General features: G+C 41.6%; 3 protein-coding genes across 5 annotated transcripts in view; 1 reads left to right on the plus strand and 2 right to left on the minus strand.

The window, feature by feature from the left end:
• The window catches only part of LOC139548133 (zinc finger protein ZFP2-like), a 176,629-nt gene extending 159,925 nt beyond the window's left edge, over positions 1–16,704 (minus strand). The window contains exons 1-2 of one of the 2 annotated variants that reach the window (XM_071357567.1): positions 16,166–16,704; positions 2,953–4,036 (exon numbers count right to left, since the gene is read on the minus strand). In XM_071357567.1, the coding sequence (XP_071213668.1) occupies positions 2,973–4,036; positions 16,166–16,469 (1,368 nt within the window). In that variant the 5' untranslated portion in view covers positions 16,470–16,704 and the 3' untranslated portion in view covers positions 2,953–2,972. Of the gene's footprint in view, positions 1–2,952; positions 4,037–16,165 lie in introns of those variants that run through there. The other variant, XM_071357556.1, reaches the window with a different exon arrangement.
• LOC139548778 (zinc finger protein ZFP2-like) overlaps positions 1–24,636 on the minus strand; it is a 497,157-nt gene that overhangs the window by 112,045 nt on the left and 360,476 nt on the right. The gene's annotated exons all lie outside the window — the stretch shown is intronic.
• LOC139549320 (zinc finger protein 664-like) overlaps positions 1–24,636 on the plus strand; it is a 110,429-nt gene that overhangs the window by 18,578 nt on the left and 67,215 nt on the right. The window lies entirely within an intron of this gene.

Raw genomic sequence — 24,636 nt, forward strand, 5'->3', positions numbered from 1 at the left:
CACACATTAGTTGATTGTTATTATGAAGGTCATTTGTATAGAATGTACTTTTCCCCACTCATTCACCCCATCTCTTTACATTTCTTATTTATATGTGGTGACCTGACTGCGTCCAGACTGTCAAAGGCCCATCCTGGTAGATCTGAACCTAATGCAGCTTGGAGTGATCAGATGACAGAAGTCACATTTAGGTGCCAGGTGTAACTGAGGCCATAGATGCTCCATATCCATTACTTTGAGTGTTTTATATAATATGACTAAATGTGTTTCTTTCTGTGTTACAGGGGCAGTCAAGAAATGGAACGGCAAGGCCACACAGAACATGACATAAGAGCTGTGGGAGACCACCTCAAGCCCCTGGTAGAGCCGGGGGTGGTGTTAACCACTCCTTCAGCAGGATTGAAAAGTGGGATTGATACTGTTTTTCATACTAAGATGGAGGCTCTGTTGATTGATCAGTCATTGGGTTTATTTGTTGAAATCAAATCAAGCTTTATTTGTACAGCACATTTCAGACATGGATGCAACACAATGGCTTCACAGGAGAAAACAATGAAAATAAACAGAAATATTTAGTACACAAAAATAACAGGATAAAAAAAACAGAAGATTAACAACTGAAAGACCAATGAGCATTCTAAGGAAATGCCATTGATTAAAACACTAATTGGATGCAATATCCAACCCAAAATATAAGCTTGTTTTTTAGGAGGGGTTCTCAAAGACACTATGGGGGTGTCACTGAAAGTTGACTAGTAACAACAACTGGGACCTAAAAGACACCAACCATGAGACCCAGTAAATCTGCCCAAGAAGAGGCAAACAAAAGAAAAACCCACACCAAACTTAAAAACGGGAAGCAAACCAAAAAGGTGGAGCAACTAAAGGTGTTGACTCTCCACATCTATCAAGACAACTGGAGCACTGGGCCAGACACTCTTAAATAGAACCTGGACCTGCTCAGGTGAAACACCTTCCCACTAACGAGATGGACAAGCCAGCACAGGTGTAACACATACTGACTAACGAGGTGACACCAATCAGTGCACCCAAGACACATTACAGTTGAATGCATTCAGTTGTACAATCAATCAAATGTATTTATAAAGCCCTTCTTACATCAGCTGATGTCACAGAGTGCTGTACAGAAACCCAGACTAAAACCCCAAACAGCAAGCAATGCAGGTGTAGAAGCACAGTGGCTAGGAAAAACTCCCTAGAAAGACCAGAACCAAGGAAGAAACCTAGAGAGGAACCAGGCTATGAGGGGTGGCCAGTCCTCTTCTGGCTGTGCCGGGTGTAGATTATAACAGAACATGGCCAAGATGTTCAAATGTTCAGCAAGGTCAAATAATAATAATCACAGTGGTTGTCGAGGGTGTAACAGGTCAGCACCTCAGGAGTAAATGTCAGTTAGCTTTTCATAGCCAATCATTCGGAGTATCTCTACAACTTCCATTTCACATAATCATCTACAATGCTTCACCTTCACCAATATAAACATGGTGTCTACTGGCTGTCAACAATTAAAAATAAGAAAAAAACATTTCTAAATAATAATATACAATCGTATTCTTTTTTTCTCCTTTTTCTTTCTATAGAATTCAAAAACTCACTAGCTTCTAGAACTCTCGTCTTCCTAAAACTCACTAGCTTCTAGAACTCTCGTCCCCTTGGAACGAGCCCAAACAAAACTCATCTCCAATACGGAAAACCGTGCAGTCAAAATAAATTGTGATCCATGGCAACGCACTGGCTAAACGCAAAACACAAATATTTTTGACTGACCCCCCTTGAGACAATCAGCAACCAGGTTGTCCTTACCACGGACGTGTCTGATTTCAAGAAGAAACTCCTGCAATATCCAGTAACTTTCCACCTCACTGTGGAGCTTCTCTCTCTTTTCATTGTTCACTAGATAGGCATGTTGTTGGATCTGGGCCCAGTCCCCAATGTCATGCTCTAGTACATTTGGTTTGGCACATGTGAGAATTAACCTTGATATTCTAAAAGCACAATGTCAATATAATTGTCAGTTGGTTGCATAAATAATTATCATTACCAAATGTTACATGAAATGTAAATATGAAATATTTGGTTGCATAGTTGCTAGGTGGGATAGCCCCAATGTCAAAACACAGTTTAACATGTTCAAATCAATAACCAATATGCAGAAACAGTTTGGGATTAAGTGAAAACCTAACATGTGGTATATACACAAACATCGGCCACAATAATAATATTTTTTAAAACAAGCTCCTTATAAACTGCACAAGCACCAGAAACACTGTTGTTTTGACAAGTAGCAATAAATCACTGATATCGATTAGGGGGGAAATCAGGTTGTACTTGCTGTTGAAATTAACAACTAAAAAAACACATGGAAATGGGAGATATCTTTTACCTCACTGATTAGAGGACAACCTGCAGAAGACAGTCAGCTACATTTTGGAGTGATGCATTTAAATTAGGGGTCGCTAAACAAAGGAACACAAACCTTATTTGTCATCACTCATCGATATCACGTTATTTGTGTGACAGAAGGGAGATGAGGTTACGCGTCCTGTTAAAACTAAAAGCTCAAAAAACACAAAGAATATGGGAATAATGTGTACATCCCTGATTAGAGGACAATTTGTAGAAAATAGATCGCTACATTTTGAAGTGTTGCATTTTGATTCAAGTGGGTCATCAACATGGTAAGTGTAACACAGCTCTTTTTGTGTTAGTCACTTTTTGTTAAATCACATAAATAGTACTCTTCCATTTCAGAGCCTGGATTTTCCCCCTGAGGCTAATATCCATATCATGTTGAAATCAATAGAACAGGGGGCAAACGTTTAGGCTTCTACATTGTGACATTATTAAAATAATCCTACTACAATGTTAAAACATTCTACATTGTGACATTAATTCATTGATATCATGAAACAACTCCATGTATTTTACATTGTGACATTAATTCATTGATATCATGAAACAACTCCATGTATTTTCTGATGTTTAATCAGAGATCTTTTATAAGTGTACCTCTTCCCACATTGACCACAGGTATAAGATTTCTCTCCTTTGTGTATTCTCTGGTGTGATGTCAACTGGCCAGATCGACCAAAACTCTTTCCACATTGACCACAGGTATAAGGTTTCTCTCCTGTGTGTGTTCTCTGGTGTAGAGTCAGATTCCTAGATGCAGTAAAACTCTTCCCACATTGACCACAACTATAAGCTTTCTCTCCTGTGTGTGTTCTCTGGTGTACAGTCAGTTGGGCAGATGTAGTAAAACTCTTCCCACATTGATCACAGCTATACGGTTTCTCTCCTGTGTGTGTTCTCTGGTGTATAGTCAGAGAGCCAGATGTAGTAAAACTCTTCCCACATTGACCACAGCTATAAGATTTCTCTCCTGTGTGTGTTCTCTGGTGTAGAGTCAGAGAGCCAGATGTAGTAAAACTCTTCCCACATTGACCACAGCTATAAGGTTTCTCTCCTGTGTGTGTTCTCTGGTGTATAGTCAGAGAGCCAGATGTAGTAAAACTCTTCCCACATTGACCACAGCTATAAGGTTTCTCTCCTGTGTGTGTTCTCTGGTGTATCTTCAGATGGCCAGATTGACCAAAACTCTTCCCACATTGATCACAGCTATACGGTTTCTCTCGTTTCTCTCCTGTGTGTGTTCTCTGGTGTGTTATCAGGCTGGTTGAATGAGTAAAACTCTTCCCACATTGAACACAGCTAAAAGGTTTCTCTCCTGTGTGTGTTCTCTGGTGTATCTTCAGATGGCCAGATGTAACAAAACTCTTCCCACATTGATCACAGCTATAAGGTTTCTCTCTTGTGTGGATTCTCTGATGAATTATAATGCCTGCTGAGGAGGTGAATCTCTTCCCACAGTCAGAGCAGCAGTGAGATTTCTTCCCTGTGGATCTCTGCGGGTTTTTCTTGAGGTGTTCTGATGTGGAGAAACTCTTCTCTGCCTTGTCAGCATCATGAGGTTGTTGAGGCTCCCCAGAGGACCCACGGTAGTCCCGTCTCTCTCCTGTGTGAACAACAAAGTCAGACAGATGGTTAAAGGCCCACAACAGCGGAAATCCACTGTAAAAAGTGATGCCAACAGCGTAGCCATGATGTTGTACAACAATTGACGTCTGTAATAAATGTTCAAATTATTTGACAATTGTCTTAAAATGAGCAACAATAGTCATATTTTGTCTTGTTTTCACATTAGTAGTAACATCGATGATTGTAGGCTAGAAATAAGTTATTAATGTTGTTGAAACTCTAAGCAGTGTGCCATACAACGCCAGACGACTTTTGGACTCCAATATAGGCCCCTTTCTGTGTTTAACAAAATTGAGGCACGAGGGTGATGGACACATAATTTCAATGCAGAAACTCCTCCCTGCTAATGAGGAAACCGATAGCCACTAGCACAGTCAGTGTAGTCAGCTCAGCTATCCCCATTGAGACCGTGTCTGTGCCTCGACCTAGGTTGGGCAAAACTAAACATGGCGGTGTTCGCCTTAGCAATCTCACTAGAATAAAGACCTCCTCCATTCCTGCCATTATTGAAAGAGATTGTGATACCTCACATCTCAAAATAGGGCTACTCAATATTAGATCCCTCACTTCAAAGGCAGTTATAGTCAATGAACTAATCACTGATCATAATCTTGATGTGATTGGCCTGACTGAAACATGGCCAATCACATCTGTTTTAAATGAGGCCTCACCTCCTGGTTACACTAGTGACCATATCCCCCGTGCATCCCGCAAAGGCGGAGGTGTTGCTAACATTTACGATAGCAAATTTCAATTTACAAAAAAAAAATGACGTTTTCGTCTTTTGAGCTTCTAGTCATGAAATCTATGCAGCCTACTCATTCACTTTTTATAGCTACTGTTTACAGGCCTCCTGGGCCATACACAGCGTTCCTCTCTGAGTTCCCTGAATTCCTATCGGACCTTGTAGTCATAGCAGATCATATTCAAATGTTTGGTGATTTTAATATTCATATGGAGAAGTCCACAGACCCACTCCAAAAGGCTTTCGGAGCCATCATCGACTCAGTGGGTTTTGTCCAACATGTCTCTGGACCTACTCACTGCCACAGTCATACTCTGGACCTAGTTTTGTCTCATGGAATAAATGTTGTAGATCTTAATGTTTTTCCTCATAATCCTGGACTATCGGACCACCATTTTATTACGTTTGCAATCGCAACAAATAATCTGCTCAGACCCCAACCAAGGATCATCAAAAGTCATGCTATACATTCTCAGACAACCCAAAGATTCCTCGATGCCCTTCCAGACTCCCTCTGCTTACCCAAGGACGTCAGAAGACAAATATCAGGTAACCACCTAACTGAGGAACTCAATTTAACCTTGCGCAATACCCTTGATGAAGTCGCACCCCTAAAAACTAAAAACATTTGTCATAAGAAACTAGCTCCCTGGTATACAGAAAATACCCGAGCTCTGAAGCAAGCTTCCAGAAAATTGGAACGGAAATGGCACCACAACAAACTGGAAGTCTTCCGACTAGCTTGGAAAGACAGTACCGTGCAGTATCGAAGAGCCCTCACTGCTGCTCGATCATCCTATTTTTCCAAGAAGTTAATTGAGGAAAATAAGAAGAATCCAAAATGTATTTTTGGTAGTAATAAATTCATGAACTTCTTTGAGGAAAAGATCATGATCATTAGAAACAAATTACGGACTCCTCTTTAAATCTGCGTATTACTCCAAAGCAGTAGTCCTGAGTCTGCACAACTCTGCCAGGACCTAGGATCAAGGGAGACACTCAAGTGTTTTAGTATTATACCTCTTGACACAATGATGAAAATATTCATGGCCTCTAAACCTTCAAGCTGCATACTGGACCCTTTTCCAACTAAACAACTGAAAGAGCTGCTTCCTGTGCTTGGCCCTCCTATGTTGAACATAATAAATGGCTCTCTATCCAACGGATGTGTACCAAACACTAAAAATGGCAGTAATAAAGCCTCTCTTGAAAAAGCCAAACCTTGACCCAGAAAATGTAAAAAAAAATATCGGTCTATATCGAATCTCCCATTCCTCTCAAACATTTTTAGAAAAAGCTGTTGCACAGCCTTCCTGAAGACAAACAATGTATACAAAATGCTTCAGTCAGGTTTTAGACCCCATCATAGCACTGAGACTGCACTTGTGAAGGTGGTAAATTACCTTTTAATGGCGTCAGACTGAGGCTCTGCATCTGTCCTCGTGCTCCTAGGCCTTAGTGCTGCTTTTGATACCATCGATCACGACATTCTTTTGGAGAGATTGGAAACCCAAATTGGTCTACACGGACAAGTTCTGGCCTTGTCTTATCTGTCGGAAGATATCAGTTTGTCCTCTGACAAATCAACTGTAAATTTTGGTGTTCCTCACGGTTCCGTTTTAGGACCACTATTGTTTTCACTATATATGCTACCTCTTGGTGATGTCATTCGGAAACCTAATGTTAACTTTCACTGCTATGTGGATGACACACAGCTGTACATTTCAATGAAACACGGTGAAGCCCCAAAATTGCCCTCGCTGGAAGCCTGTGTTTCAGACATAAGGAAGTGGATGGCTGAAAACGTTCTACTTTTAAACTCGGACAAAACAGAGATGCTTGTTCTAGGTCCCAAGAAACAAAGAGATCTTCTGTTAAATCTGACAATTAATCTTGATGTTTGCACAGTCGTCTCAAATAAAACTGTGAAGGACCTCGGCGTTACTCTCGACCCTGATCTCTCTTTTGACGAACATATCAAACAGACTGTTTCAAGGACAGCTTTTTTCCATCTACGTAACATTGCAATAATCAGACATTTTCTGTAGAAAAATGATGCAGAAAAATTCATCCATGCTTTTGTCCCTTCTAGGTTAGACTACTGCAATGCTCTACTTTCCGGCTATCCGGATAAAGCACTAAATAAACTTCAGTTCGTGCTAAATACGGCTGCTAGAATCTTGACTAGAACCCAAAAATGTGATCATATTACTCCAGTGCTAGCCACTCTACACTGGCTTCCTGTTAAGGCAAGGGCTGATTTCAAGGTTTTACTGCTAACCTACAAAGCATTACATGGGCTTGCTCCTACCTATCTTTCCGATTTGGTCCTGCCGTACATACCTACACGTACGCTACGGTCACAAGATGCAGGCCTCCTAATTGTCCCTAGAATTTCTAAGCAAACAGCTGGAGGCAGGGCTTTCTCCTATAGATCTCTATTTTTATGGAATGGTCTGCCTACCCAAGTGAGAGACGCAGACTCAGTCTCAACCTTTAAGTCTTTATTGAAGAATAATCTCTTCAGTAGGTCCTATGATTTAGTGTAGTCCAGCCCAGGAGTGTGAAGGTGAACGGAAAGGCACTGGAGCAACGAACCGCCCTTGCTGTGCAGCCTGGCCGGTTCCCCTCTCTCCACTGGGATTCTCTGCCTCTAACCCTATTACAGGGGCTGAGTCACTGGCTTACTGGTACTATTCCATGCCGTGCCTAGGAGGGGTGCTTCACTTGAGTGGGTTGAGTCACTGACGTGATCTTCCTGTCTGGGTAGCCCCCCCCCTTGGGTTGTGCCGTGGCGGAGATCTTTGTGGGCTATACTCGGCCTTGTCTCAGGATGGTAAGTTGGTGGTTGAAGATAGCCCTCTAGTGGTGTGGGGGCTGTGCTTTGGCAAAGTGGGTGGGGTTATATCCTTCCTGTTTGGCCCTGTCCGGGGGTATCATCGGATGGGGCCACAGTGTCTCCTGACCCCTCCTGTCTCAGCCTCCAGTATTTATGCAGTAGTAGTTTATGTGTCGGGGGGCTAGGGTCAGTCTGTTATATCTGGAGTATTTCTCCTGTCTTATCCGGATTCCTGTGTGAATTTAAGTATGCTCTCTCTAATTCTCTTTTTCTCTCTTTCTTTCTTTCTCTCGGAGGACCTGAGCCCTAGGACCATGCCTCAGGACTACCTGGCATGATGACTCCTTGCTGTCCCCAGTCCACCTGGCCGTGCTGCTGCTCCAGTTTCAACTGTTCTGCCTGCGGCTATGGAACCCTGACCTGTTCACTGGACGTGCTACCTGTCCCAGACCTGCTGTTTTCAACTCTCTAGAGACAGCAGGAGCGGTAGAGATACTCTCAATGATCGGCTATGAAAAGCCAACTGACATTTACTCCTGAGGTGCTGACTTGTTGCACCCTCGACAACTACTGTGATTATTATTATTTGACCATGCTGGTCATTTATGAACATTTGAACATCTTGGCCATGTTCTGTTATAATCTCCACCTGGCACAGCCATAAAAGGACTGGCCACCCCTCATAGCCTGGTTCCTCTCTAGGTTTCTTCCTAGGTTTTGGCCTTTCTAGGGAGTTTTTCTTTGCCACCGTGCTTCTACACCTGCATTGCTTGCTGTTTGGGCTTTTAGGCTGGGTTTCTGTATAAGCACTTTGAGATATCAGTTGATGTAAGAAGGGCTATATAAATACATTTGATTTGATAGTTATGGATGTAGTATATCTGCCTGGAGCAAAAATGGTGAGCAAAGATTTTAGTTTTTCACAATGTATTCTGAATGGGAACGGGGGAAAACTCAGGGGAGTACCCTCCATTTCCAGGTTGCTTATGAGTGCATTTCACACTACTTTGGATTATAATTGTAATGCTCGTTTGAATGTCCTGCTTAATATAATGTTTGTGTCATCATCGCAAATCAACCGCTTTGTACTTTTAAAAACCACTTCAACCTGTAAAATGCTCTTTGGCTTTTCCATCAACCTGACAATAAGGGTTTGTAAACTAAGTGTTTGCCAAATTGTCCATTTGGGTGTAGACAATAAAGATAAGATTATTTTTTATTTAATTTTCTTATTTCACCTTTACGCAGTTTAGAGTGTTGATTAAGGATGTAACTGTTGTTTATATTTAAATTGTATTTATTTAACTATTGAATTTTAATGATGTCACAATGTAGAATGTTTTTTTAATTTAACCTTTATTTAACCAGGTAGGCAAGTTGAGAACAAGTTCTCATTTACAATTGTGACCTGGCCAAGATAAAGCAAAGCAGTTCGACACATACAACACAGAGTTACACATGGAGCAAAACAAACATACAGTCAATAATACAGTAGAAAAATAAGGCTATATACAATATGAGCAAATGAGGTGAGATGAGGGAGGTAAAGGCAAAAAAAGGCAATGGTAGCGAAGTAAATACAATATAGCAAGTAAAACACTGGAATGGTAGATTTGCAGTGGAAGAATGTGCAAAGTAGAGATAGAAATAATGGGGTGCAAAGGAGCAAAAATAAATAAAGAAATACAGTAGGGGAAGAGGTAGTTGTTTGGGCTAAATTATAGATGGGCTATGTACAGGTGCAGTAATCTGTGAGCTGCTCTGACAGCTGGTGCTTAAAGCTAGTGAGGGAGATATAAATCTCCAACTTCAGCGATTTTTGCAATTCGTTACAGTCATTGGCAGCAGAGAACTAGAAGGAAAATTGGCCAAAGGAGGTGTTGGCTTTGGGGATGACCAGTGAGATACACCTGCTGGAACGTGTGCTATGGGTGGGTGTTGCTATGGTGACCAGTGAGCTGAGTTAAGGCGGAGCTTTACCTAGCAAAGACTTATAGATGACCTGGAGCCAGTGGGTTTGGCAACGAATATGTAGCGAGGGCCAGCCGACGAGAGCATACAGGTCGCAGTGGTGGGTGGTATATGGGGCTTTGGTGACAAAACAGGATGGCACTGTGATAGACTGCATCCAGCTTGCTGAGTAAAGCGCTGGAGGCTATTTTGTAAATGACATTGCCGAAGTCAAGGATCGGTAGAATAGTCCGTTTTTTTTGTCCGTTTTATTTATTTATTTTTTATTTTACCCCCTTTTCTCCCCCAATTTTTGTGGTATCCAATCGCTAGTAATTACTATCTTGTCTCATCGCTACAACTTCCGTACGGGCTCGGGAGAGACGAAGGTGGAAAGCCATGCGTCCTACGAAGCACAACCCAACCAAGCCGCACTGCTTCTTAACACAGCGCGCCTCCAACCTGGAAGCACCAATATGTCGGAGGAAACACCATGCACCTGGCCCCCTCGGTTAGCGCGCACTGCGCCCGGCCCACCACAGGAGTCGCATGAGACAAGGATATCCCTACCGGCCAAACCCTTCCTAACCCGGACGACGCTAGGCCAATTGTGCGTCGCCCCACGGACCTCCTGGTCGCGGCCGGCTGCGACCGGGAGGCCCTAGAATAGTCAGTTTTACGAGGGTATGTTTGGCAGCGTGAGTGAAGGAGGCTTTGTTGCGAAATAGGAAGACGATTCTAGATTTAATTTTGGATTGGAGATGCCTAATATGAGTCTGGAAGGAGCGTTTACAGTCTAACCAGACACCTAGGTATTTGTAGTTGTCCACATATTCTAAGTCAGAACCGTCCAGAGTATTGACGCTAGTCGGGCAGCGATCAGTTGAAGAGCATGCATTTAGTTTTACTAGCGCTTAAGAGCAGTTAGAAGCCACAGAAGGAGTGTTGTATGGCATTGAAGCTCGTTTGGAGGTTTGTAAACACAGTGTCCAAAGAAGGGCCAGATGTATACAGCATGGTGTCGTCTGCGTAGAGTTGGATCAGGGAATCACCAGCAGCAAGAGCGACATCGTTGATATATACAGAGAAAAGAGTCGGCCCGAGGATTGAACCCTGTGGTACCCCCATAGAGACTGCCAGAGTTCCGGACAACAGGCCCTCCGATTTGACACACTGAACTCTATCTGAGAAGTAGTTGGTGAACCAGGCGAGGCAGTCATTTGAGATACCAAGGTTGTTGAGTCTGCTGATAAGAATACGGTGATTGACAGTGTCGAAAGCCTTGGCCAGGTCGATGAAGACGGCTGCACAGTACTGTCTTTTATCGATGGCGGTTATGATATTATTTAGTACCTTGAGCGAGGCTGAGGTGCACCCATGACCAGCTCGGAAACAGGAATGCACAGCGGAGAAGGTATGGTGGGATTCAAAATGGTCAGTGATCTGTTTGTTAACTTGGCTTTCGAAGACTTTAGAAAGGCAGGGCAGGATGGATATAGGTCTGTAACAGTTTGGGTCTAGAGTGTCACCCCTTTTGAAGAGGGGGATGACCGCGGCAGCTTTCCAATCGTTAGGAATCTCGGACGATACAAAAGAGAGGTTGAACAGACTAGTAATAGGGGTTGCCACAATGGCGGCAGATCATTTTAGAAAGAGAGGGTCCAGGTTTTGCAGCTCTTCCAGAACATCAGCTATCTGGATTTGGGTGAAGGAGAAGCTGGGGAGGCTTGGACAAGTAGCTGCAAGGGTGGGGAGCTGTTGGCCGGGTTTGGGGTAGCCAGCTGGTCCAGGTTCTATTTAAGAGTGTCTTGCCAGCCGTAGAGAAATGCTTATTGAAATTCTCGATTATCGTGGAGTTATCGGTGGTGACCGTGTTTCCTAGTTCAGTGCAGTGGGCAGCTGGGATAAGGTGCTCTTATTCTCCATGGACTTTACAGTGCCCCAGAACTTTTTGGAGTTTGTGCTGCCGGATGCAAATATTTGCTTGAAAAAGCTAGCCTTAGCTTTTTCCTGGACATGCAATAAGAACCTGGACATGCAATAAAATGCAAATTAATTACTTATAAATCATACAATGTGATTTTCTGGATTTTTGTTTTAGATTCCGTCTCTCACAGTTGAAGTGTACCTATGATAAAAATTACAGACCTCTACATGCTTTGTAAGTAGGAAAACCTGCAAAATCGGCAGTGTATCAAATACTTGTTCTCCCCACTGTATATGGTCCCACAAATGACAGTGCATGTCAGAGCGAAAACCAAGCCATGAGGTCGAAGGAACTGTCCCTAGAGGTCCTAGATAGGATTGTGTCAAGGCACAGATCTGGGGAAGGGTACCCAAAAAAAATCTGCAGCATTGAAGGTCCCCAAGAACACAGTGGCCTCCATCATTTTAAATGAAATACTCTGCCTAGAGCTGGTCACCTCCCCCAATCGCTCAGAAGTGCCTTGGTCAGGGAGGTGACCAAAAACCTGATGGTCACTCTAACAGAGCTCCAGAGATCCTCTGTGGAGATGGAAGAACCTTCCAAAAGGACAACCATCTCTTCAGCACTCCACCAATCAGACCTTTATGGTCAAGTGGCCCGATGGAAACCACTCCTCAGTAAAAGGCACATAACAGCCTGCTCGGAGTATGCCAAAAGGCACCTCAAGGACTCTCAGACCATGAGAAACAAGATTTGCTGGCTTGATGAAAACAAGATTAAACTCTTTGGCCTGAATGCCAAGAGTCACGTCTCGAGGAAACCTGGCACCATCCCTACGGTGAAGCATAGTGGTGGCAGCATCATGCTGTGGGGATGTTTTTCAGCAGCAGGGACTGGGAGACTAGTCAAGATGGAGGGAAATATTAACGGAGCAAAGTGCAGAGAGATCCTTGATGAAAAACCTGCTCCAGAGTGCTCAGGACCTCAGACTGGGGGTGAAGGTTCACCGTCCAACAGGACAACGTCCTTAAGCACACAACCAAGACAACACAGGAGTGGCTTCGGGACAAGTCTCTGAATGTCCTTGAGTGGCCCAGCCAGAGCCCGGACTTGAGCCCGATCTAACATCTCTGGAGAGACCTGAAAATAGCTGTGCAGTGATGTTCCCCATCCAACCTGACAGAGCTAGAGAGGATCTGCAGAGAAGGATGGGAGAAACTCCCCAAATGCATGTGTGCCAAATAAATTTGCTAAATGAAAGGGGGGAAAAAGATTTAAATCAATTTTAGAAAAAGGCTTTAACGTAACAAAACATGGAAAAAAGTCAAGGGGTCTGAAAACTTTCAGAATGCACTGTATACAGCACCACCTCCCCCATAAGCATTCCTGTCATTTCTGTAGATGTTATATCCCTGTATTGCTACTGCTGGATCAAAAGAATTATCTCAGTGAGTTTCAGAGATGAACAGTACAATGCATTCCAAATTCAATAGGCAGGCAAGTAAACAAAAATGTTTTCAAATAAAAACTATTCCAGAAAATGTCAAAGCGTATATAACGCCCGTCCAAGAGACTGTTGACCAATCGCGTTCACATTGTCATGCTGTGACACACAGTTCCTAAGCTAAATCTCACGAAATCCCTTTTTAAAGTCAGGGTATGAGTCGAGAAACATGCCTATTGTCCTTGAAAGTACATAATGTTACGATTGCAAAGCTATACGATATTACAGAGAACAAGTTGATTACCTCTAATTATCTCTGAAAATATTTGTATTGTTGTGCTTCTTGTTCACGGAGGGTAATTCATGCCAATGTTCTTTTCTTTAAGCTGTTAATACGAATCGAAAGGAGTTTCCGATATCCTAATTTCTTAAAGTATTTCTGGTGATAGCAGGTGATAGTGATACACAAGCTAGGTCTATTTGAAACATTGCCATCCCATGGCAGCATTTACCAGCCACCAGGTTCAGAAGCTTTAAAACCACAAAAATATTTAAAACCCAATTCTATTTTTGCCCAAAGTCAAGATGTAAATTATTCAAACTGAACATAATATTATTATTTAATATAATATTATTTTAGGCTATTTTAGTTCGAGTCAAAGATAGTTTTGGAATAGTTTTAATTTTTCAAACAGGTTTGTTATTTTATTTCAGTTTACTAAATAGTTTCCCCCTAAATACTTTTTCTATAATAAGCATGGAGGTTTCCCCTATCAACCAGTCATAGGTTCTGGTGACAAAGCGCCTCGTAACCTAGCTGGGAATGGGACAGAACGGAACCCTTCTGTGGTAACAGACAGGGGCGATTTGTAATCAAATCTAATTCCCAGGAATGGGGTTCATATGAACCACAGAGACTGTGTGTGGGATAATAACATGGCCGTGTCCAACCCTGCTTGTTCCCTCGACTCCACTACCAACCACCAATCTCCAACAGGGCCCTTAACCTGTATCACTAGACACCTCATAGTGAGCTACAGGTAGGAATCAGCAATGAATCCCAATAATGAGACACCTCTGGGGAGGGGTGTCAGCAACATTTAAAAAAAAATATATATAGTGTTTTATGACAAACCGTTTTTTACAAATCCGTCAAGACACCAACTTAGACTTTACAGTGAAATGCTTTACTTACAAGCCCTTAACCAACAGTGCAGTTCAAGAAGAAGAAAAACGTTTACCAAGTAGACTAAAATAAAAAGTAATAATAAAAAGTAACACAATGAGAATAACAATAACGAGGCTATATACAGGGGGCACCGGTACTGAGTCAGTGTGGAGGCTATATACAGGGGGTACAGGTACAGAGTCAGTGTGGAGGCTATATACAGGGGGCACCGGTACTGAGTCAGTGTGGAGGTTATATACAGGGGGCACCGGTACCGAGTCAGTGTGGAGGCTATATACAGGGGGCACCGGTACCGAGTCAGTGTGGAGGCTATATACAGGGGGCACCGGTACAGAGTCAGTGTGGAGGCAATATACAGGAGGCACCGGTACAGAGTCAGTGTGGAGGCTATATACAGGGGGCACCGGTACCGAGTCAGTGTGGAGGCTATATACAGGGGGCACCGGTACAGAGTCAGTGTGGAGGCAATATACAGGGGGCACCGGTACAGAGTCAGTGTGGAGGCAATATACAGGGGGCACCGGTACAGAGTCAGTGTGGAGGCTATATACAGGGGGCACCGGTACTGAGTCAGTGTGGAGGTTATATACAGGGGGCACCGGTACCGAGTCAGTGTGCGGGGTTACAGGCTAGTTGAGGTAATCTGTACATGAAGGTAGGGGAGTGTAGTGACTATGCACAGGTAACAAACAACCAGTGAGTAGCAGCAGTGCACAAAAGGGGGGGGGGGGGTCAATGTAAATTGTCCGGTGGTGATTTTATGAATTGTTCAGCAGTCTTATGGCTTGGAGGTAGAAGCTGTTGAGCTTTTGGTTCAAGACTTGGCGCTGCGGTACCAAATGCCGTGCGGTAGCAGAGAAAACAGTCTATATAGTGCGAACGGCCCAGTACATCACTGTGTCCAAGCTTCCTGCCATCCAGGACCTATATAATAGGCGGTGTCAGAGGAAAGCCCACAAAATTGTCAGAGACTCCAGTCACCCAGTCCAGTGTATTACCTTTTGAGGATCTGGGGACCCATTATAAATCTTTTCAATCTCCTGAGGGGGAAAAGGTTTTGTTGTGCCCTCTTCATGACTGTCTTGGTATATACCCACGTGGGTGATTGAAAGATGAACTGAGGTCCACACTCCAGTCCAGTTGATGGTGGTAATGCACCTTAAAGTTGGTTTCCAACCGCCATATAAAGTCCAAAGAAGAAAAAGAAGCCTAAAGGAAGGTGAAATTACGAGAAACGAATTTGGTTTACCGTTTGGGGTATTGCGACTGGTTACTTATTTTGATGTGATATGAAAGTATTGTGTGAAATTATTCTGAATTGATATGAAAGTGCAGCGATTTATGTTTCTAGAAATGTATCGCAATTGAGAATGGATTCACATTTAGATGGAATATTTGACAATTTTAGCTGCCAGAGCCAGTCTACCTCTGAAAATAACATACAGTCCTTGGACCTTGAGGAGTAACGGGGGCAGCAATCAGCAGTAGAAACAATAACAAAGCGTACTCCCAGCCTGTTTCGGTAAAAAGCTGAGGGATGGGGCTGGAGAAATGCAACCATCCATGATATCAACATTCTAGTTATAACCATGTTTTGAGGATATACAGTGTTTGTTTATATTTACTGACAAACATTGGAGTAAAAAAAAGCTCATATTTTGGGTTCTGATGGGGTACGACAGTTGAACTAAGCTCATGAGGCATTTATAAGTGATTTCTTCAAGAAACAATGGGTACATATCATTAATGTATAAGTCCCAAAATGGATGCAACAACTGCTGATTGCCCCTTTAAGACTACATATTGGGCTAATCTAATAGGAGATATTGAGGACTACAGTATTTCAGGCATTGTCATTAGATACATTTGATCAATTGTTAACGTTTTGTTGATGGTCCACTCTTGATATTCTACACGTTACAGTGTAGCTTCAGCCATTCCTACAGAACAACATTAAAGTGTAGAACCCCTTTACTGCATATTGGTTCAACGACTGCAGAGACGGTACTTACTGGTGTTAAACAGATCTCCAACCTCCTCTTCTTCCACTCCAAAAACTGCATTCTCCTCTTTCTCTTCCTCTTCTTTTACTGTAACATCTTCCTCCTCTTTCACTCTGAACGCCTCTTCCTCTTCTTTCACTGAAACGTCTTTCTCGTCTTCTTTCAGGGTAACAGCCTCACCCTCTACTTCTTGTTTTACTGTGACATCCTCTTCTTCCTTCTCCTCTTTCACGACAATGTTCAGCCCCAGAGCTTCTTTCTCCGTCCAGCAGACCTCTTCTTTAGCAGGAGGGGAGAAGCTTACTGACCTCATGTTCGGGGATGTTAGCTAGCTAACTATCATTAGCGACTAGGCTAGTGCTAACTATTCCAGCCAGCTACTATAGCTGACTAATACAAAATAACGTAATATTAAATAGGTTAACAAGTAGATACGACCTAAGTGTGTCGAAAACACAGTAGCTAATATACACCGAAAGCGTATAAATAGCTTGAATCTTTCGGCTATGTTGTCTAGCAAGCTACCGAGGTGGTTGACGAGCTGTTTATGAAGAACCGTCCACTAGATTATACGTCACGCTGGCAGCGTTGCCTGAAAGACGCACATCGCCGTCTGCTGACTGGAGGGGAAACGCAGTTGAGGATCACAATTTATTTTCAGACAAAGATTATTTTAAATGGATTTAATTAAATAATACTTTTATATTGAGAGATACAAAGACAGGAATGTGTTGATTGATTAGTGCGAATAAAAAATGTTTATTACAGCACATTTAAGGCAGTTTCATTAAGTCAAACTAAATCTAAATAAGTAGCTAGCTACTGTAGGTCTATACTGCTCCTACATGGTGTAACAATACATCATGTAGATGTATATAATGAACAGACTAGGTCTATACTGCTCCTACATGGTGTAACAATACATCATGTAGATGTATATAATGAACAGACTAGGTCTATACTGCTCCTACATGGTGTAACAATACATCATGTAGATGTATATAATGAACAGACTAGGTCTATACTGCTCCTACATGGTGTAACAATACATCATATAGATGTATATAATGAACAGACTAGGTCTATACTGCTCCTACATGGTGTAACAATACATCATGTAGATGTATATAATGAACAGACTAGGTCTATACTGCTCCTACATGGTGTAACAATACATCATGTAGATGTATATAATGAACAGACTAGGTCTATTCTGCTCCTACATGGTGTAACAATACATCATGTAGATGTATATATTGAACAGACTAGGTCTATACTGCTCCTACATGGTGTAACAATACATCATGTAGATGTACACTACCATTCAAAAGTTTGGGGTCACTTAGAAATGTCCTTGTTTTTTAAAGAAAATCTATTTTTTTCATTTATGTAGCTGTTTTTGCTTTGTCATTATGGGGCAATGTGATGTCTTATAGGGTATTGTGATGTCAATATTGGGTATTGTGTAGATTGATGAGGGAAAAAATTATTGAATCAATTTTAGAATAAGGCTGTAACGTAACAAAATGTGGAAAAAGTGAAGGGGTCTGAATGCTTTCCGAATGCATTGTAAATATAGGGCCAGTACTTAGTGACATCACTTCCTGAAACAGGAGGTACAAATATATAACATAGTTTCACAGTATCAACATTCAATGTATCAAAATATATGACCAAGCTGGAAGTGGAAACGCCAGCCCAGCCACAATCCTAGAGGTTCACTGATGATCAACCTCCTCCTTCACATCTGACTCCTGATGATCAACCTCCTCCTTCACATCTGACTCCTGATGATCAACCTCCTCCTTCACATCTGACTCCTGATGATCAACCTCCTCCTTCACATCTGACTCCAGATGATCAACCTCCTCCTTCACATCTGACTCCAGTGATCAATCCAGAGCGTCTTCTTTTTTTGGGAATCCTGATGGACGACGTCATCGAATAGGACGTCATCACCACCACCGCCCACAAGTTAATTGTCTTTCAGGTTATTAATGGGAAGAACATTAGCAATATGTCCTGTCTGGTAACTTGTCTCGTTCAAAGGATTTACATTGGCAGGTGCACAGGGAGAAACCCCATTAAAAAACTCAGTTGATCTTAAACTGCGGAAACACTTTTAGAAGTCTTTAACTGCATCAAAGTCTGTGGCCTGTGATGTTGGGACACATGATAGTCCCTTATTATACAAGAGACAAAATTCACAAATTCTACAGCACAACGGCAGAGTCATGTCTTCAGTGTAAAACTAACAATGACTCAATAATCCTTCTGGGAATGTTATGACGTCATAAAGTTATGGGAGGAGTTAGAAAGTTGGCTGTCAGATGTACAGTTATACAATGTAAAATTACTTTTAATCTGTCTGTCTGTATATTTCAAACATGACATTTGAGGGTGCAGTGAGATACCCCAGAGTTTGACGATACTTTTCTCATAAATCATCTTAAAAATTATACTTAATTAAAACCTGGAAATCAACCAATCCGCTGTTGTTAATTCAAAAGAAAGGTCAAATGCTTTATTATCTAAAAGTTGAAAGTGACGGAGAGAAATAAAATGGTGCTGATGCGGGCGCTGGCTGTGTTCCAGTGGGTCAGGGCAGGTGTGATGTAGTTAATGGAGATGGAGGTGTGTTCTAGTGGGTCTGGGTAGGTGTGATGTAGTTAATGGACATGGAGGTGTGTTCTAGTGGGTCTGGGCAGGTGTGATGTAGTTAATGGAGATGGAGGTGTGTTCTAGTGGGTCTGGGCAGGTGTGATGTAGTTAATGGAGATGGAGGTGTGTTATAGTGGGCCTGGGCAGGTGTGATGTAGTTAATGTAGACGGAGGTGTGTTCTAGTGGGTCTGGGCAGGTGTGATGTAGTTAATGGAGACGGAGGTGTGTTCTAGTGGGTCTGGGCAGGTGTGATGTAGTTAATGGAGACGGAGTGGTGTTCTAGTGGGTCTGGGCAGGTGTGATGTAGTTAATGGAGATGGAGGTGTGTTCTAGTGGGTCTGGGTAGGTGTGATGTAGTTAATGGAGATGGAGGTGTGTTCTAGTGGGTCTGGACAGGTGTGATGTAGTTAATGGAGATGGAGGTGTGTTCTAGTGGGTCTGGGTAGGTGTGATGTAGTTAATGGAGATGGAGGTGTGTTCTAGTGGGTCTGGGCAGGTGTGATGTAGTTAATGGAGGTGGAGGTGTGTTCTAGTGGGTCTGGGCAGGTGTGATGTAGTTAATGTTTCTATGATGTTGTTGTTTGTATGTGTATGTTTTGTATTGTTTATAAAATATAAAATAAAATATTAATACAATTCCAACATTTCCAATACAAAGTTACACCTCACTGTTCTATTTTTGGAGTTATTACATTAAACCAATTAGAATTCAGAAGAATGCCAAAGTCAGGTGTGATGTAATATGGAGGACCAGCCTATTCCATATGATGTAAACTATAACAGAAATAACTTCATGTAGAACTTCAAATTAAACCAATCATTTGCGCTCATGACTTGAGTGATTAAAGTAAACCACAGTTTTGGAAATACATAACAACATCTAACCAAATATCAAAGAACGTTAGATATATACAGTTATCTTAGCCAGCCAGCTAACGTTAGCTATATACAGTTATCTTAGCCAGCCAGCTAACATTAGCGATATGCAGTTATCTTAGCCAGCCAGCTAACATTAGCTATATGCAGTTATCTTAGCCAGCCAGCTAACGTTAGCTATATGCAGTTATCTTAGCCAGCCAGCTAACATTAGCTATATGCAGTTATCTTAGCCAGCCAGCTAACGTTAGCTATATGCAGTTATCTTAGCCAGCCAGCTAACATTAGCTATATGCAGTTATCTTAGCCGGGCCAGCTAACATGAGCTATTTAGCCAACTAGCTATTAGCCTAACAAGCGTAGCCAGCCAGCACCGAGACCATTTAGAACCAAACTAACAAAACCTAAACGTGTTTGCAGATCAAAAGATCAGAGACAAACAGAATGATGGGAGAAAATTAACCTTCAGAAGTCATTGATCAATGCTGATAAAGTGACACACTGCTTAAATAATAGTTATTTATGATGTAGATGTTTTGTAGAGCAGTCAGTTGGCAGTCGCCAGCAGTGTCGAAACAGCCCAATACCAAACCAATCAGGTGGTTGTTCGATTAAACGAATCTTCAGACGTCATTGATCACGTGCTGCTGATAAAGTGATACAGGCATCAGCACACTGCTTTGAAGTTTAATGCTTTCAAGGCCTCGTACCTCCGATATCAAACATAACATCCCCATCGAAAAGTTGACAAAACAAAAAGGGTCTCATATTCACTACATCAGAATAAACTGTCATCCATTTTACTATCAAAATATATAAAATTAGCCTGGAAAATGACTCAATGTCCCCCTCTGGTGGCGAAGAAGTATAATACATCTAAACTAACAAAACCGGGCTGATAAACTGGCTGGTGTTCATTAGTTTATAAAACATATACTTTATACATTTGTCATTAATGACCTGCATTGATGAGACACACAGTGTGGATGAATGATCAGTAGTCGACAGGGTAAAAATAGCACTCCTAAAGAAGATGCATTTTCCAGTTAGATACCAACTTGAAAGAGGGAACTTTAGCATAAAACCCACATGGAAAACTGAGATTTGGCAAATAACATATAAAGAGAGGCTTATTTGACACCAAACCAACAACAGTAGTTCCTAAAACATAAATTGCTAATGTATGATTTAAAACGTGGCTTTTAGGATGTAATGTCAACTTTATACATTTCTATCCCAGGACCACTCAATTTTCAAATTCTCAAAAAATTTGCTGTAGATTACCCAGAATCCCATACCTTTATCACTGAGTGTATTACACCGAGTGTAATGTAAACACACGAGCAGCGCAGTGGTCTACGGTACGGCACCTCAGTGCTAGAGGCGTCACTACAGACCCTGGTTCAAATCCAGGCTGTATCATAACAGGCCGTGAGTGGGAGTCCCATAGGGCAGCGCACAATTGGCCCAGCATCGTCTGGGTTAGGGTTTGGCCGTGGTTGGCCGTCAATGTAAATAAGAATTTGTTCTTAACTGACTTGCCTAGTTAAATAAAGGTTAAATATATTTAAAACATGTAGCTTCATTCACCGTTACACCGTTACACTGGCATACAAACTCAGTAGCACAGAGTAGATCATCCATATGACCTTGGGAAATAGTGCATTGTGGGTAGTTTAGAAGATTTCCCGAAATAAGTAAAAAAAAATATGTAATAACGCAAAAACAAACAAACATAACTGTTTGCACTTATAGGTAACCATATCGTGACTACAACTAGCTTACTAAGTCTTTAACCACACTGAATTGTTACACTGGTGAGTAAAAACTAATGCTCCCTACACTTTAACTTGTTGTCTGAAGATATAATATAAATTTTACTCAACTGCGTTACCCATTCCAGTCAGCAGATGGCGGTCTAGAAATTTAAGGCGACGCTGTTGGTGTGACGTATAATCTAGTGGACGGAACGTTTCTTTCAGCAGCAGCAACAGTTCGTCAGACACCTCGGTAGCTTGCTAGACAAAATAGCCGAACAAATATAGCTCTTTAGACGCTTTAGTGTATATTAGCCACTGTGTTTTAAACCCACTTCTATCGTCTAGTTAGTTATCCGATTTAATTTAATATTTACGGTGTTGTTATTAGTCAGCAAGCGGGCTTGTTAAGTTAGCATTAGCCTAGCTAGCTAACATCCCCGACCATGCGGTCACTAAGCTACTCTCCTGCTAAAGGAGATGAGGATATCACAGTAAAACAAGAAGTAGAGGGTGGGGCTGTTACAGTGAAAGAAGAAGAGAAAGACGTTTCAGTGAAAGAAGAGGAAGACGCGTTCAGAGTGAAAGAGGAGGAGGATTCAGTTTATGGAGTGAAAGAGGAGGAGGAAGAGATGACTGTTACATCGAAAAAGGAGGAGGAGGAAACTGGATATCTGGGCCCGGTTTCCCAAACACATCTTAAGGCATCCAATGGTTCTAACGATGAACTTAGCCATAAGATGGTTTTGGGAAACCGTTCCCTGATTAACACTAGTAAGTACTGTCTTAAAAACAGAGGTACAAACTCTGCAGTTGTTGAACTGATGTGTGGTGTTAAAGGGGAAATCTGCAATTGCTACATCCATATTGTGACTTTTAAATTGTTTATTTATAGCCATTGATTCTTGAAGAATATAACACATGCCTCATGAGCTTAGTTCAACTGTTGTGCCCATCAGAACCCCAAATAAGCTTTTTTTACTCCAATGTTTAGAAACAATGTAAATCAACCCTGTATAGCCTCAACATGGTTAAAACTATAATGTTGATATCTTGGATAGTCAGTCCTTGCATCCATAGGTCTGTCTGTCTCTAGTTACATTTCTCCAACCCCATAATCATCTTATTACCAAAACAGTGGTGGAATGACAGATTTGTTATTGTTTGAACTGCAGATTGCTGGGTTGTGTGGATTTTTTAAACAGCAACAAAATGGCTGCCCAGAGACTTGGTTTGGTAAACAGCTGAGGGATGGGGGAAGGAGAAGTGTAACCAATCAAGTGCCGAATGGTGAAAGGGCGAGAGCTGGAAATATTTTACGAAAATACTTTGAGGAACTATTGTCATTCGCAATTGATTTCATTAAGACTTTGTTTACTTGCTGTTTGAGGTGAAGAAAAAATTACTTTGAGAAGCTCCACAACTCATTAGTGGTGCAGCGTTAAGACAATGAGAAGTACTATCAGACATCCCCAAATGGGCACATTTATAGGCAGGTAGACTAATCCTACTTCTATATGCGCAATCAGGTGTGCGTCCTTACTCAACATTGACAGGAGTGTTTCAAATGAACGACAATTTAATAAATTGACAAAACTGGCGTATCTTGCGGGGTCAGGTCTGGGTGGTCTGCCAGGGGTTGTTTCATTTAGTATCCGTTTGGGTCAGCATTATGAAAACCTAGTTTCCCTCCTTCAGGGAACAGTAGTTATAGTCAGCTTATGATAAACTTCAACGTAAATACTGGATCTTGCTGTCGGACAATTTTGACAGTCAAATTACAAACATCACGACATGCAACAACAACCAAAGTGCTTCTTCATTCATTACTCTGGTAAAGACAGTTATGCCGTGCTCCATGTTGGATCCAACATCCCTAACAAATTGATGTTTATAATGTTATTGTCTGATTGATTTACTGTAGGGCCTCGTTAGTCTGTTTGGACACAGAGATACTTAGCTCATAATGTGTAGAGAACTGTTCCTTGATGGATAGACTATTATACAAAACACAGAGCTATTTTCCTTTATTCAGGACATTTAGAATGACAACCCATTACAGAGTAGCCTAGTGGGATTATTCACAAAATTATCTGGTGTTCAGGTTATGAAATGTCATGACAAAGACATTTTAGTTTCCATGTTTCACCTGAAATATTAAATTATTTATAGTCCTAGGTCTGTGTTGTTGTTAGGTGAAGTTATGGGCCAATTTGTTCAACACTTCGTGTACAAACCCTCATTGTCAGGCTGATGGAGCCAAAGAGCATTTTACTGGTTGAAGTCGTTTTTAAATATAAAGTAGTACATTTTAGACAATAACACAAACATATCAATCAGGACATTCAAACGAGCCTTACAGTTATAATCCAAAGTAGTGTGAAATGCACTCTAACCTGGAAATGGAGGCTATTTTTGCTGTCCGCCTATGAGAACTCCCCTGAGTTTTCCCCCATGGTGGTGAATTAGTGAATAGACACAGAGCTTAATGTGAGTTTCCTTGAGTAGCACTCCTGATCTTGTGCTGTAATATTCAGAATACATTGTGGAAAAACTAAAATCTTGGCTCACCATTTTTGCTCTATGCAGATATACTAAATCCATAACTAGTGGTTTCCTCATTACCAGATATACTACATCCATAACTAGTGGTTTCCTCATTAGCAGATATACTACATCCATAACTAGTGGTTTCCCCATTACCAGATATACTACACCCATAACTAGTGGTTTCCTCATTACCAGATATACTACATCCATAACTAGTGGTTTCCTCATTACCAGATATACTACATCCATAACTAGTGGTTTCCTCATTACCAGATATACTACATCCATAACTAGTGGTTTCCTCATTACCAGATATACTACACCCATAACTAGTGGTTTCCTCATTACCAGATATACTACATCCATAACTAGTGGTTTCCTCATTACCAGATATACTACATCCATAACTAGTGGTTTCCTCATTACCAGATATACTACATCCATAACTAGTGGTTTCCTTATTACCAGATATACTACGTCCATAACTAGCAGGGAGGAGTTTCTACAACCAGATTGTTTATGCATCGCCCTCGTGCTGCAATTTTAGCTACACAGGGCCAATATTGGAGACCAAAAGTCTCAAGAACATGAATAACTAATTTATAGTCTACAATCTTAGATGTTACTACTAATGT

This window comes from Salvelinus alpinus, chromosome 2, assembly GCF_045679555.1.
Source record: "Salvelinus alpinus chromosome 2, SLU_Salpinus.1, whole genome shotgun sequence".
NCBI classification, from domain to species: Eukaryota; Metazoa; Chordata; class Actinopteri; order Salmoniformes; family Salmonidae; genus Salvelinus; species Salvelinus alpinus.